Source organism: Rhincodon typus, chromosome 11, assembly GCF_021869965.1.
Source record: "Rhincodon typus isolate 14 chromosome 11, sRhiTyp1.1, whole genome shotgun sequence".
Taxonomy (NCBI): domain Eukaryota; kingdom Metazoa; phylum Chordata; class Chondrichthyes; order Orectolobiformes; family Rhincodontidae; genus Rhincodon; species Rhincodon typus.
The window spans coordinates 32,647,447-32,663,273 of NC_063342.1; the positions used below are offsets into that span (position 1 = coordinate 32,647,447).

The window sequence follows — 15,827 nt, forward strand, 5'->3', positions numbered from 1 at the left end:
TTCCTATAGCAGGGAGACCAGAATTGCACACTGTGCTCCAGTAGTGGCCTAACCAATCTCCCGTACAGATGCAACATGATCTCCCAACTCCTGTACTCCGTGCACTGACCAATGAAGGCAAGCATACCAAACACTGCCTTCACTATCCTATCTATCTGTGACTCCACTTTCAGGAAACTATGAACCTGCACTCCGAGGTCTCTTTGTTTAGCAACACCTCCTAAATTCTATATTCAATGTACTGACCAATAAAGACAAGCATTCCAAACTCCTTCATTATCCTACTTACATGAGATTCCACTTTCAGCAATACTCCCCAGGACCTTACCATTAAGTGTATAAGTCCTGCCCTGATTTGCCTTTCCAAAATGCAGCACCAGACATTTATCTAAATTAAATTCCATTAGCTGCTCCTCAGCGCGTTGGCCCATCTGATCAAGGTCTCGTTGCACTCTGAGGTAATCTTCTTCATTATCCACTACACCTCTCATTTTGGTGTCATCTGCAAACTTACTAACCATATCTCTTATGTTCACATCCAAATAATTTATGTAAATGATGAAAAGCAGTGGACCCAGCACCAAGCCTTGCGGCACACCGCTGGTCACAGGCCTCCTGTCTGAAAAGCAACCCTCCACCACCACCCCGTGTCGTCTACCTTCCAGCCAGTTCTGTATCCAAATGGTTAGTTCTCCCTCTATTCCATGTGATCTAATCATGCTGATCAGTCTACCATGAGGAACCTTCTCAAACGCCATACCAAAGTCCATATAGATCACATCCACCACTCTGCCCTCATCAATCCTCTTTGTTACTTTAAAAAACTCCATCAAGTTAGTGAGAGATAGTAGGAACTGCAGATGCTGGAGAATCTGAGATAATAAGGCGTAGAGCTGGATGAACACAGCAGGCCAAGCATCATCAGAGGAGCAGGAAGGCTGAAGCTTCGGGCCTAGACCCTTCTTCAGAAAAATATCTCAAGTTAGTGAGACGCTATTTCCCATGCACAAAGCCATGTTGACTATCCCTAATCAGTCCTTGCCTTTCCAAATATATGTAAATTCTGTCTCTCAGGATTCCCTCCAACAAATTGCCCACCGCTAATGCCATGCTCACCAGTCTATAGTTCCCTGACTTTTCCTTAAATAGTGGCACCGTGTTAGCCAACTTCGTCTTCCGACGCCTCACCTGTGGCTATCGATGACCCACATCTCAGCAAGGGCCCCAGCAATCACTTCCCTAATTTCCCACAGAGTTCTAGGGTACACCTGATCAGGTGAAAAGAATTTAAACTAGAAACTTCCTTTAGCCCTGTACCAATAAAAACAGCATTTTAATGGAATGTTAATTTTTCATTCGTTAGTACAGTATAAGCCTGCAACCTCTGAAAATTTACATTCAGGGAACAGTGTTGGGGTTGCTACATTGACTGCTTCATACTAGTTTCGGTACTGCCTAGAACAAAGTTGGGACTTGATACAAGGTTTTAAATAGATCACTCAAAACCATTCAAGGGTTACAGTCATTTGGAAATGGTGAGTGAGAGCTAGAAGTCAGCTGAAAGGTGCCACTTCTCGCCATAATGGACCAAACAGTATAAATTCCAAGTGGAGTAGAATAACATTGCTTCATCAGAGGCTCCACTGATGATGTCACCTAGCATGGTGACAAAACGTTTGAACGAAAACAAGCCAACTCAGCGAGCAAGTCAACAACCTTACCCACAACCCGAGCTACAGATCTTTGCCAAAACTTTGAAAGGTGCCACTGTTAAACTGTACTAAGAAGGCTGGTGGTTCTGTGTAGTTGGGGCTCAGGAAGTAGACCCCAAGTTGTTTGATAGCTCAGTGCATTTGAAAGTCAGGACAAGTCTTTGGAGCTGTTAAATACAGCTAAATGTTGGGATTAGAGCTGAAGAAAGCTTGGGGACTTGGAAGAAGTCATGTACATTAATAGTTGAATGCACCAGAGGGCAAAGGTGAAACAAGTCCACAGGCAATATTTGCCACACCAAAGATAATTGCAGAAAAGTTCCATAGTGTGAAGGTAACCCATTGGCCAAGATAGAAGATGAGCTTGCAAATTATGAAACTGAGAAGGGATGAGAGTAGGTCTTTTATGATTGGCAAAATATGATGTGTGGTATTCCACAGTCACCATTATTGGAGCTTCAACTTCTTACAATTCATAGAAATGACTTGGATGAAGGGATCAAAGGTATGGTTGATAAATTTGCTGACAACAGTGGTTGGTTGGAAAATGAGTTGTGAGGCATGGAAGCTGCAAAGGGGTGTAGAATATGTAAAGTGAGTAAGCAAAGACCTAGCAAATGTAGTAAGATGTGGGAAAGTATGAAATCCATTTTGCCAGGAAGTATTTTTTTAAAAGTTTTTAATGAGATTATATAGTGAAGTTTTTATTGTTTTCAAAATCCTGGAATTGTGGCATTACCTTAAGTACCTCGAATCTCTGTTACTGGTCATGTAAGTTACTGATAATATAAAATTTGGTGATGTGGTCTAAGATCGTAATAGTTTGCATTAATGTAGTGCCTTTAACATCATAAGCAAGGTGCTAGGGAATAGTTGGGGCTAAAAACAATGGCGTTCATCTTCCCTGCATTTATTTGGAGCAAATTTTAGTACATTAGAGAGTCTGTCAGAGCTAATTGTCATCGGTGTTCTGTTTTTGGGTCTTCTTACCAAATGACAGCTTGCAAATAAAAAAAAAAAAAATGTGTCCAAGCAGTGATCCTTGATGGACTCCAGAGAAAGCAATGCAGTTACAGGAAGGAAAGTTGTTGTGGTAAATTTACTTGGGTAAGAATGGAACCAGGTAAAGTTGTACTCTATTGGACAGGTGAGGAAATACATTGTAAGTGAATGATGCAGACAACTGTATTCAAGTTTGCAAACAAGTTGAAATGTGAAATGCATCACTGTAGTTTGAGTTGTAATTAGTCCTTACGATTATGGTTATGTATTGTAGCAGGGAAAAAGACACATTCTGAGAAAGAAACAGTTGTTATGAGCTAACGTAGCAGCTAGGAAAGGAGGACGGGTACTACAGGCCCATAAACATTGAAAGATTGGTCGCTTAGAATAATCTGGTGAATGAAAAGCCACAGACTAGATAACTGGTAGTTTGAATGTGCAATTATAAGTAATTTATGGGAAGCACACTTCTCAGGAATGGATGTGGAGGAAGATGGAGTTAAGAACTGAAGAGAGCTGAGTGATGGGAGTTACAAGGAAGTAATTAAAAATGTATATTATGTTAATGCCAATCTCAGCAAAAATATCACTCCAGTGTCTTACCGCTCACATGTATGGCTGTTCGTTCGAATGTGGGAGTTGATTGTAATGTAGGGATGAGGAAGACCATACCTGTGATTTAATATTTAATCACTTGTGGGATAGTTAACATATCCATGTTAAGAATATGATGTTTGAAGTAGTTTATCAATGAATTTGCAAGTTTTCTCAACTTATCTTGACTTTCCTCAAAAATATGCTGATGTAAGCTAGAAGAGTTCTTGAAAGACAATATTGTACAAAATTTTGTTGTTTTAATTGGTCATGGGATGGTGGGCATCATTGACAAGATCAGTACTTATTGCCCAAACCTAATTGCTTTTGAACAGCAAATGGTGAGCTGTGTTCTTGAAATGCCACAGTATTTGTAGTGAAGGTACTCCCATGGTGCAGTTAAGGAAGAAGGATTTAATCCATTGACAATGAAACAAGTCTAATATTGTTCCAAATCAGAATGGTAAGAGATCTGGGGAGAAACTAGTGAGTGGCAGTGTTCCTATATGTATGCTGTCTTTGTCCTACTAGGTGGTAGTTTTGTGAATTTAGTAATTTGCAGTCAAAGGAATCTTGGTGAGGTGGTGTTTTGCATTTTGTTGGTACATGCTGCAGTCAAAATCCGTTATTAGTGGAGAGTGTGTCTGTTTAAGGTGGGGTGTCAGTCTGCCGCACTGTTATCCTGGATCATGTCAAATGTCACATTGTTGGACCCTCACCCATCCAGGTAAGTCGAAAGTTGCCATTGCACCCTTGGTTTCTGAGAACTTGAAGGGCTGTTCACTTGCTGCAGAATTCATGGTCTCTGACCTGCTCTTCGAGTTCCAATACTCATGTAACTGATCCAGTTACATCTCTGGTGGGGGTGACTACTCTGCAGATTCACCCCAAACCCCACAATAAACAAGGATAACGATAATGGGCAAAAATTGTGTAGTCATCAGAGCATCTCAATTCTGAGTTTTTTTTTGTTGGTATGTGGTAGGTAGGGGAAATCATTGAAGCAGTTGAAAATAAATGCTGTGTTACGGAACTGTTACGCTGATGTCCCAAGCTGAGTTGTTCGGCCTTCCAAGAACTAAAAGCATGAAATTAAATCTGCGAAAGTGGTGAAGAGAGAGCCAGTCTTATGCTGTAAATTTCAAAAAAAGAAGAGATTTCCAGTACAGTTGTCACTATTAAACATGAATGTAGCCACTGATGTCTTTGAATTCATTTCACATGCAATTTTGCAGAGTTAAATTTTAAGATGTCAGTTAAACTACTTGTGTTCTTGATCATACTTCGTTCATGGTCCTCCTGTGCCCCAACCTAGCAAGGGAAAGTTGTCTGGGTTCCCACTCTTGATAGCCATCTGGCAAACCCTGAATTGTGTGTATGTAGAAGTCAAGTGAGATGCCCCAAAACTGCTTGACGCTCACATAATTGCCAGAGTTGCTTGAACTGAGAATTGTGCATGAGTTCATAACATCAGAGGTTGAGAGAAACTTGGATGAGGTAAATTGAGCAAAGCAATCTGATCAACTATATTGGATTTTAATTTTAAATGAGGTAATTTGCAGGACTCTGCTAATGGTGTAAGATATAAATTTTTCTCTGTCAAAATTTAGATTTTGATATTTTATTGCTTCAAGAATGTTCATTCCTGTCAGAAAAACAAAGCTGTATGATTGATGCTGGTAACATTTCATTTTACACACACAACTGAGGAAGTGTCACTGGACCCGAAACATTAACTCTAATTTGTTTTCTTCGCAGATGCTACCAGACCTGCTGAGCTTTTCCAGCAAATTCTGTTTTTGTTCCTGATTTACAGCATCTGCAGTTTCATTCGGTTTTTATTTAATGCTTCATTTTAGCATTCTTTTCTTTTTCATAGAGAATTATTTAAGAAATGTGGCACAGAAACAAACCATTTTGGCCCAACCTGTCCATGCCAGGAGTAATGGTTCCATTTAAGCCCTTGAGAAGGTGGTGATGAGCTGGCTTCTTGAACTACTGCAGTCCATGTGCAGTAGATTGACCCACAATACCCTCTGAGGGAATTCCAAGATTTTGACCCAGCAACGACAAAAGAATAGCAATATATTTCCAAGTCAGAATGGTGTCTGACTTAGAGGGAAATCTGCAGGTGGTGGTGTTCCCGTGTATCTGCTGTCGTTGTCCTTCCACGTGGTAGTGGCCATGGGTTTGAAAGGTGCTGTCTAAAGATCTTTGTCAGATTTCTGCAGTGCATGCTGATGTTACTGAACATTGATGGTCAAGGGAGTGGCTACTTATGGATGTGGTGCCAATTAAGCAGACTGGTTTGTCCTGGATGCTGCTTGTGTTGTTGGAACTATATCCATACAGACAAGTGGGGATCATTTCATCACCTGACTTGTGCCTTGTTAGTGGTGGACAGGCTTTCAGGACCCTGGTGACTTGCTTGCCACAGTATTCCTAGTCTCTGACCTGCTCTTGTAGCCACTTTGTTTACGTGGCGAGTCTGTTCAGTTTCTGGTTAGTTGTAATTCCCAGGATGTTGATAGTGGGGGATTCAATGATGGTAACACCGTTGAATGTCAGAGGGTGATGGTTAAATTGCTCCTATTGGAGGTGGTCATTGCCTTCATCTATGCTATTAGCTTCCACCATACCTCTGTGGCATTTAATTCCACATTCTCACCATCTTTGGGTAAAGCACTTTATTCTGAATTCCCTGTTGGTTTTCTCTGACTATTTTATATTCATGGCTCTAATTATGCACTTTTCTACAAAAGTAAACATTCTCTCTGTGTCCATTTTATCAAAATATTTAATTTTATAGAATACTGATCAGGTTGCCCCTCAGCCGCTTCTTAACAAGGAGATCCAATCTGTCAATCTTTTCCTGATATGTGGATACATGTATTTTGGGTATCAGGTAAATCTTCTCTGCATCCTCTATCCTTTCAATAACATAACCAGAACCACACGCAGTATTCTTGTTGAACTAACAAAGTTTAATGCAGGTTTAGCTTAAATTTCCTACTTTTCAATTCTATCCATCTAGAATAAAACCTAGCCTTTTTTGTAATGGTCTTGCTAATCTGCGGAGAGATCTAGATTCTACCAAAAGAACTCTGCTATTCTGAGGATTTTCATATCCATTTGAGAAGGACATTGAATAACTCTTCTGGATGAGATGTAATCAAAAGTGCAGCACTCCTCCAGTCCTGCACTGAACATTTGCTACTGACTTGAGCGCACAATCTTTGTGCTTATACCAGCCAACTTCAAATTTGGACAATGATGATACCACTGAGTCAATGAAGCCATCTCTGTGTCATCTTTCCAGTTGCTAATTTTTAAATGATTAAACACTTCATTGATGTTTTTACAGGTCTTCCGACCCCGCACTCCTCCGGAAGCCATTGCATTGTGTAGCCGTCTGCTTGAATATACACCAACCGCCCGTCTGACGCCTCTAGAGGCATGTGCACATACATTCTTCGATGAATTACGGGACCCAAATGTCAAGTTACCAAATGGACGTGACAAACCATTACTGTTCAATTTCACTACTCAAGGTAAGAAAGTGTTCTGTAACCAAAAAAATGACAGTTGAATCTAAACTTTAAGCGAACGTGCAAATTCAACTTCTGCTCATTTGGAAAATCTAGCTATCGCATGAGAAGGTTCTCATCTCCATTCTAGATTGAAAAACAATGGAGCCATGCCTTATTAAAAATGGTGCTGTCTTCAATAGATCCAGTGGGCCAGCAAACATCCATTTGTGGGGAAAAATAATTTTTATCATGTGCCTTTGCCTCTGTGACATTCTGTTTGAGGAATCTGTTTCATAATCAACCAGACTGATTTAAATTTGCAGAATGTCCAGGAATGACTATAGCCCTTAGTGCTGGTCAGTTTCTGAAAATTCTACTGGCTAGACACATCCAAAGAAGCAAATGTTGGTTCCAGCCAATCAGTAAGTGGATAGGCAACCCTCCAGGCTTGCATCTGTACTAATTCAGGTACTGCTTTCCAAGGCTAAAAGTTTAGAAAGAGCTAGACTGCCAGACCCAAACATGCATCACTGTTGCAGTTTAGGTTGGAATCAACTGCAGTACATCTATCGATCATTCACTTTTGAGACTTGTATTATTAATGACTGCTTAAGTGAAGTGCTGGACTGCCTTTGAAATCCTATCCCAGCCTAACATGGAACCAAATATGTTTACACACAAGAAGCCATTGGTTAACCCATTGTATCTATGACAGTGTGTTGCCAAAACAACCCAAAGCTCATTCTTCTGTCTTGCTGGCTCCTCGAAATCAGTACCTTCCACTGTTTCAAATGTTTGTGCACATTTTCTTCCAAAGGTGCAGGGGTGTCTCAGGGTAAGAAGCTTGACATTGGAAAAATTTGAAGTCTGGCTGCTGTTTATGAATTTTAAAATTTAAATAGCAATGAACCTACAGCAGTTGAAGTCACCAATATCAATAACATAGCTCAGTTGCATTCCTCTGCTACCTGTGACTCTGCAAATGCTCATCCTTATAAAATGTCTCTTTACGGTTTACCTCCATAGAATTAATTTCATCCCATTGTTATCCTACCTATTGGATAATAAACATGGTGCCGCCTTCAGTAGTCTCTCCTGTTGTGTAAAACCTCCAACTTTGATTTCATCTTTTTTATTTGCAGTGTATCACTTGGAAAGGTTATTTAAAACTTTGCCGTCATCTTTTGTATGAACAGAGACGCGATCCAAATTTGTTAAGTGTCATTAGCTGACTGTTTCAAATTGCTTTTATATCTTTAAAATCTGATTTAAGTTAACTTGCTCCAGCTCAGTGTCAACAAAATACAAAACCTATGGGTCTCTGTCCTCTCAGTAGGACTGAGGTCAGGAGGAACTTCTTCACCCAAAGAGTTGTGAATCTGTGGAATTCCCTGCCCAGTGAAGTGGTTGAAGCTACCTCGCTGAATGTTTCTAAGGCAAGGCTAGATAAATTTTTGATCAGTAAAGGAATTAAGGGTTATGGTGAGTGAGTGGGTAAGTGGAGCTGAGTCTCAAAGATCAGTCATGATCTTATTAAATGGCAGGGCAGACTCAAGGGGCCAGATGGCCTACTCCTGCTCCTAGTTCTTATGTTCTTAACATCTACCACTCCTTATTGCCACCATAGACTTGAGCCCAAAAGTGCAGAACCTTACCATATTTCTGACCATAAGCTCAACTGTCCCTAAGACTGCTTTTTTTTCCCACCTCTGCAACATTACCTCTATTTCTACTAATATCCCCCCCCACAATTTTGAAACTTTTACTTCATGTTTTGATCACCTTATGGCTTGATTTCTCCAATTTACCGGCTTCCTTACTTCATATGGAGCCATTCAGCATGTCACCACTGTGTCTTTAACCAAACTCTGCTTGAAGTCTTGTAGTCATGAAGCTTCGCAGCTTCTTGTGCCACATCGGTCAACTTTAAAGATTCTCATCTCTTCCAATTTGCCCACCACCCTTCCCTGTCTCTGAGCTTCTCCAGTACCAGTCTCTTACTCCTTTTTCTGTTGTCTCCACCATCATTGGCTGCAGGCATTTAAAGTAGAGAATTCCAGAAAGTAGCTTAAACATTTCTAACTGTTTAAAATCTGCCTTCCTGTCCTAGGCTTTGAATCATATTGAAGCGTGTTCTCAGGCACCTTTTACATGCCGTAGTCGCTGCAAAAATTCTTATCATTGTGGTTCGAAATTTATAAGGTGGGCTCCCTCGCTAGAGTAATTTGGTCCACTCTCTGAGACCTACAGCTCACAAAAGCCCTACCCCTAGGTTCAGTTCCCTTTGCATTTTGGTTCACTTGGCATGGATTGATAATGGAGCGTGTGATTGGTCTCATTACTGGTTAGGAAGGAATAACTTGCACTGGTTTGTGATAACTATCTAGTAGTCTTTGTAGGATGTGACCATGTGTAGACTGAGTCATTGATTGGCATTCATTGATATAACTCATGTTTTTCATGTAAATTTAGATAAGATACTGGAGGCTGCACTCCTGCAACAAGCCAGAACTTTTGTATCTATGTGTGTCCAATATTTATGCTTGTATTTTGTGGCATTTTGTTTCACCTAGAGAACACATTTGATCACTGTCTGTCACAGGAAAACAAAACTCCCTAGAAATTTGAAGAATGATACTGGATCTGTTGGATCATATTAGTTGTAATCTTTAGTCAAAGCTTGATTAGAAGAAATGGAAATATAATACAAATTGACACATGGCTGAAGAAATGCATATCAATAGACTTACTAGAGTTACTTTGCATAACTTAGAACTCTGAAGGCACTGCAAATGATAAATTGATGTCATTTGCAGAAGGGCATTTCCTGGTTAACATCCTGTAAATTGCAACTGTTGGACAGATCAAAGGACATTATAAAATTCTATTGTGTAATAGAAAGCTCTGTCAGCACTTCACTGGTCTTCTACTGAAATTCTGAATTGCTGGTGATTTAAAATACTATACACTTTATTGATTTTGCAGAACTGTCAAGCAGCCCAGCACTGGCATCAATTCTTATCCCTCCTCACATTAGGAATCAGACTCCTGCATCAACTCCAACGAATGCTTCTGCAGTGTCAGGTAAGCATGATGATGCACATACTCCAGCAATTGCAAAATGAAATGTCATGTAACTTAATTTCATCCATTAGAATTCTAATCTTCACTATACCTTCACTATATCTTCACAAGGGTAGGCAATGACCTAGTGGTATTATTGCTGGACTGTTAATCCAGAGACTTGGATAATGTTCTGGAGACCTGGTTTAAATCTTGCCATGGCAAATGGTGGAATTTGAGTTCAATAGAAATCTGAAATTAAGTGTTTAATGATGACCATGAGCCATTGTTGATTGTCGGGGGAAATCCATCTGGTTCACTAATGTCCCTTAGGGAAAGAAGTTGTCACCCTTACCTGCTCTGGCCTACATGTGACTCTAGAGCCATGGCAATGTAGTTGACTGTTACCCAGAAGTCAATTAAGGATGGGCAATGAATGCTAGTTGCGCCAGTGACACCCCCATGAATGAATAAAACAAAATACAGAATGAAATCTCAATGGTGTCGAAAATCAGAACTAATTTTAAGTGAAGGTGACATAGAGAAGATAGCTTGATTAGAATGCTGAAACTAATAAACTGTACAGTGAGCAGGTTTTCCTGAAGCTCTTCCTCTCATGTGTTCTTTAACTGTACTGCATCTATACAAGATCACAGCTTTAAAATGCTAATTTATTTGGTGTCAGTTGTGGTTCAGTTGGTAGCACTCTTTCTTCTGGGTTAGGAGGTTGTAGTCTCAAAGCCCCCACTTCACAGGTTTGAGAACAAGATCTAAATTAATACTGCTGTGGAGTACTGACGTTGTACTGCAATGCTAAAGGTTCTGTCATTTGGATGACTGATTAAACCAAGGCATTGCTTGGCACCTCAGGTGGATGTGAAAGATCCCATGGTACTGAAGAGTCAGAGGACTGTTTCAGGTGTACTGCCTATTTTTTTTTCCCTAAATCAGTGTTACAAAACAGGTACCTTGTTATTATTACATTGCTAGATGTGGCAACTTGCTATGTGCAAATGGGGCTGCATGTTTCCTACATTACACTACTGTGTTTATGTTCATGAAATATAATGTATAAATGTTAACTTTTTTCCATTCTGTTCAGTCAAATTATATGAAATTTCATTTGCATTAGTACATGTCAGGAACATAACTTAATATTTCACTTTTATTTCTGTTTGTGTATAAGTCAGCTTCTGCACTGTAATTTCTTTTTCATACATCATGACCAAGCTACGAAGTTAGACTACTTTATACTGTCGTATTGAATCATAGAATGGTTCCAGCACAGGACAACATTTAGCCTATCATGCTACATAAATGCTTCATAGGAAGCATGAAGGCACATGAAATGTGGGAGTACTTTTCTACTTCAGATGATAAAGCAAATGAGATATTTGGTTTTGTGTGTATGGTCTGTGTATCTGTGTGTAATGTATATTAGGTACGGGGGTCAGTTAGCTTAGTTGACTAAATGGCATTACTCTGCATTGCAAACCAGCCAGCAGCATGAATTCAGTTCTCAAACTGCTGAGATCACCATAAAGGACTGTCCCTCTCCACTTTTCCTCTCACCTGAAGCGTGGTGACTCTCGGGTTAAACCACGACCTGTCATGTCTGTCTAATGAAAGAGCGTCCCTATGGCCCTCTGGGACTATGGCGGCTTTACCTAATAACAGAATAATCTGAATTTATGCATTGTGGAGTTGCACGTCGGCCTGTACTGTTATATGTTCAAGTACAATGAAATGCAAAATGAAAACAGAAGTGATATTGCTGTGCAAGTAATGTGGCAGTGCAAGTTGATGAGCTATAGTTAACAGAAACAGTAAATAGAATTCTTGGGTTTGTAGAAATACTAACTTCAGTACTAGGTGGTTAAAATGAGATAATACTCAACTTATAAAATTTATTGGGTGACTGTACATAAATATTTCCAGTTTCAGGTACCCTATTATAGGAATAATTAACCAATGAAAAGGCATCAACATAGATGCATGCTGTTTCTAGGCATGTAACTTGTATTCCAGAAAAGAGAGATTTTAAGGATGTTGCAATGTTTGCAGTTGCAACTGCAACTGGGAGAAAGTTTGCTATTATTATTCTATTTTGACACCCAGCATTACAGGTAATGCTCTAGCTGAGGCCAAATCACTGAGTTGTAAGGGTTTAATGTGATTTATAATTTTTGCATTCATTGCTCCAATTTACCATATGATTTTTTAATTTCTATATTACCTTGCCCTTCTTCAACCCCCGCCACAAAACTCAACACTTGCCTGTATTCAATTGTCTGTATTTCGCCGTCTTTGTGCATAATAAGGCTGTTCAGTCCATTGATTCTCCATGTCCACTCTTTGTAGGGCACTCCAGTAAATTCAGTTCCCTCAATCTATTCTCATAGGCCCTGAATGCTTAATTTCATCAACTTTCCACCCAGTCATTGATCATCTTTTGTTCCACCACTATAGGCATCTGCGTCCAGATCCAGGTTATTACATTCTATATGCAAGAATGTTCTTCCTCACACCATCCACCAATCTCCTCCCAGAAAAGTCCACAACCTTTAACCTTCAACCAAAACAAACATCTACTTCTGTTAGACTTTCTACCATCAACTGATGAAGGCATCTCATCATGGTGTACTCTTTATCTTTTTTTACTGCCCTTCAATTTCTTCTGGTCCAAAGAAAACAGCCTCAGTTCCTCCAGCCTAAAGTTGATTATGACAAGCACTTCCACCATTTCCACCCATCCAGACCAGTCAAATAGTCCACTTATAAGATAAGCATTACCTACTAACCTTTCCAGCGCAACCTATCAATTTTTACCCTAGAGATGACCTTTCTATCCTGTTTTGTACTGATATTTTTTCAGCTTCCTATCTCTTGCTAAACACTGACTTACAAAGTACTCATTAAATATTCCATTCTTATCCTGTGATCACCCTGTTTGCCTCCTAGTAGGCAGCACATCTTTTAATACCTGCTTACTGCAGGTATTTCAATTTTGGTACCAAGATTTGGGTTCCCTTTTATGCTGACAGCTATTTTCCTCTCATTTTTTGTCTCTGTTAGGTTTATTTTCCTCTTTGTTTTGCCATAAATTTTATTTGGCTAGATCTCCTTTAAAGAATTCACCTAACAACATGCTGCGCCTCCCTTTTTGTTTCAACATATTCTCTTTCACCCAAGGAGTCAGAGATCTACAGCACAGAAAATACCCTTCGTGTCACTGGTCAAAAATCAACCACCTAACTATCTAATCCCATTTTCCAGCATTCGCCCAAAGCCTTGTATGCCTTGGCATAACAAATGCACATCTAAATACAACTTGAAAGTTATAAGGGTTTCTGCTTCTACCACTCTTACAAGCAGCGAGTGTGAGATTCCCACCATCTTCTGAGTGAAAAAGGAGCCCTGACTTTGCCTTTATGCCTGTTTCTTGAATGTACGTAACCTTTTTTGAAACATCTCCATCTTTCCAGTACTGTTTTTCCTAGCGGTACTTGGTTATATTGTACCCTGGGTACATTCCTGTGTCATTTCCAGTGAAGTTAGCCCTTTTCCAAATCACAGCTTCTGCTTTATATTAGATATAACACTGTGGAGCTGGAGGAACACAGCAGGCCAGCCAGCATCAGAGGAGCAGGAAAGTTCATGTTTTGGGTCAGGACCATTCTTCAGAAATGGGGAGGGGGAAGGGAGCTCCGGCATAAATAGAGAGGAGGGGTAGCGAGTGGTGAGGATTGGTCAATTAGGTGGGAGGGGCGATGGACAGGTTGTCAGGTTAAGGAGGTGGGTATGAGAGGGAGGCTTGGACTTGGGATGAGGCCAGGGGTGGGAAGATTTTAAAACTGGGAAATTCCATGTTTAGGCCATCAGACTGTAGGTTCCCAAGGCGAAGTTGAGGTGTCGCTCCTCCAGTTTCTGGGTGGCATCATTGTGGCAGTGGAGAAGGCCCAGGACGGACATGTCACCCAGGGAGTGGGAGTTGAAATGGTTCATGACTGGAAGGTGTTGTCGTTTGTCACGAACAGAGCACAGGTGTTCTACAAAGTGTTCTCCAAGTCTCCGCTTGGTCTCCCTGATGTAGAGAAGGCTACATCGGGAGCGGCAGATGCAATAGACCACGTTTATGGATGTGCAGGTGAATCTCTGTCTGATGTGGAAAGTTTGTTTAAAATCCGAAAGAATTGTGGATGCTGTGAATCAGGAACAAAAACAAAGTTGCTGGAATCAAGCCTACCCCAGCTCGGAGCCTCCCTCGCCCAGACCTGCAGAGGACCTCTTCCGTTTGTCATTCTGCGCAGGATCCACAACCGCAACCAACACTTTTTTTCTCCACCCAATCTGACATTAAAAACAGTAAGTACACTAAACTTACTGGTGCCTGCCACCAAACACAGGCCTCTTACACCCCCCAAGTCCTCAAGCCTACCCAGGACCTCCCCCACAATGTGCCTGGCGCCATTGACCATGTGGTCACCATCGCATCATCCACTGACGCCAGCAATCTCGTCACATCTGCCGACACTGATCACATCACTTCCACTGCCTCAAACCGTGGCGTTGCTGCTGACACACAGTGCTGTCACGCTGCCTACATCAAGGACACCGCTCCCACTGCCAGCATCAAGGATGATGTCACTTCTGCCGACGGCAACGCCGACGTCGCCGCTCATGCCTCATGCCTCCTGCTGACGTCGACGATGTCACTAACTCCACCCCCCACAGCCAGTTCCAGTTCCAGCCCCAAGCCCTGCCTGGTATTCACCATCTCTCCCGATCACTTCCCTCTCTCTCTCTCTCTCCTCTTCTCCCCCCCACTTCCCCAGACCCTCCCCCTCACTGAGGCCAAACGGTCAGCCCTCAGTAAAGGGCTCACCTTCATTCCCCTCCACCCACACATCAATGAATTCAGTTCACGTCTGGATGTCGGTTTTTCCTCTGCCTCCGCGCCTATTTCTTTAATCATGCGTCTAACCCATCCTCCTATAGACTCCTTCTCCCGCCACCAACACACACCATCCCAAAGCCTCCTACCCTCCCTCGACCTTTTCATCTCCAGTTGTGACTTGGATCGCATCAATCCCTCCACCCCTCTCACTCACTCCAACCTCTCCCCCACGGAACGTGCAGCCCTCCGCTCCAACTTTAACCTCACCATCAGACCCACAGATAACAGGGGCACAGCAGTGGTATGGCGCACTGATCTTTACATAGCTGAGGCCAGGTGCCAACACTCTGGCACCACCTCCTGCCAATCCCTCAAACATGACCCCACCCCTGACCACCAAAACATCATCTCTCAAACCATTCATAACCTCATCACCTCAGGTGACCTCCCACCCACAGCCTCCAACCTCATCGTTCCCCAACCCCTCATCACCCGTTGCTACCTCCTTCCCAAAATCCCCAAACCTGACTGCCCCAGCTGACCCTAATCTCTATCTGCTCTTGCCCCATTGAACTTATCTCTGCTTACCTTGACACTGTTTTCTCCCCCCTGGTCCAGGAACTCCCCACCTAAGTCCAGGACGCCCCCACACCCTCCACCTCCTCCAAGACTTCCAATTCCCTGGCCCCCAACACCTCATCTTCACAATAGACATCCGATCCCTGTACACTTGCATTCCCCACACGGATGGCCTAAAAGCCTTCCACTACTTCCTCTCCCACAGGCCCAACCAGTCCCCCTCCACCGACACCCTCATCCGCTTAACCGAACTCGTCCTTGCCCTAAACAGCTTCTCCTTTAATTCCGCCCACTCCCTACAGACTAAGGGGTTGGCCATGGGAACCAGCGTGGGCCTAAGCTATGCCTGTCTCTTCTTAGGATACATGAAACAGTCCTCTTCTGCTACATTGGCACCATCCTGCACCGCTTCCTCTGCTAAAATGATGACTGTATCGGCGCTGCCTTGTG

The 15,827-nt window shown here is 41.9% G+C and overlaps 1 protein-coding gene across 1 annotated transcript in view; it reads left to right on the top strand.

Annotated features, from left to right (window-relative positions):
- Positions 1–15,827, top strand: part of gsk3ba (glycogen synthase kinase 3 beta, genome duplicate a) — an 80,579-nt gene that overhangs the window by 51,982 nt on the left and 12,770 nt on the right. The window contains exons 9-10 of the mRNA XM_048603085.1: positions 6,673–6,859; positions 9,824–9,922. Of these exons, the coding sequence (XP_048459042.1) occupies positions 6,673–6,859; positions 9,824–9,922 (286 nt within the window). The remainder of the gene's footprint in view (positions 1–6,672; positions 6,860–9,823; positions 9,923–15,827) is intronic.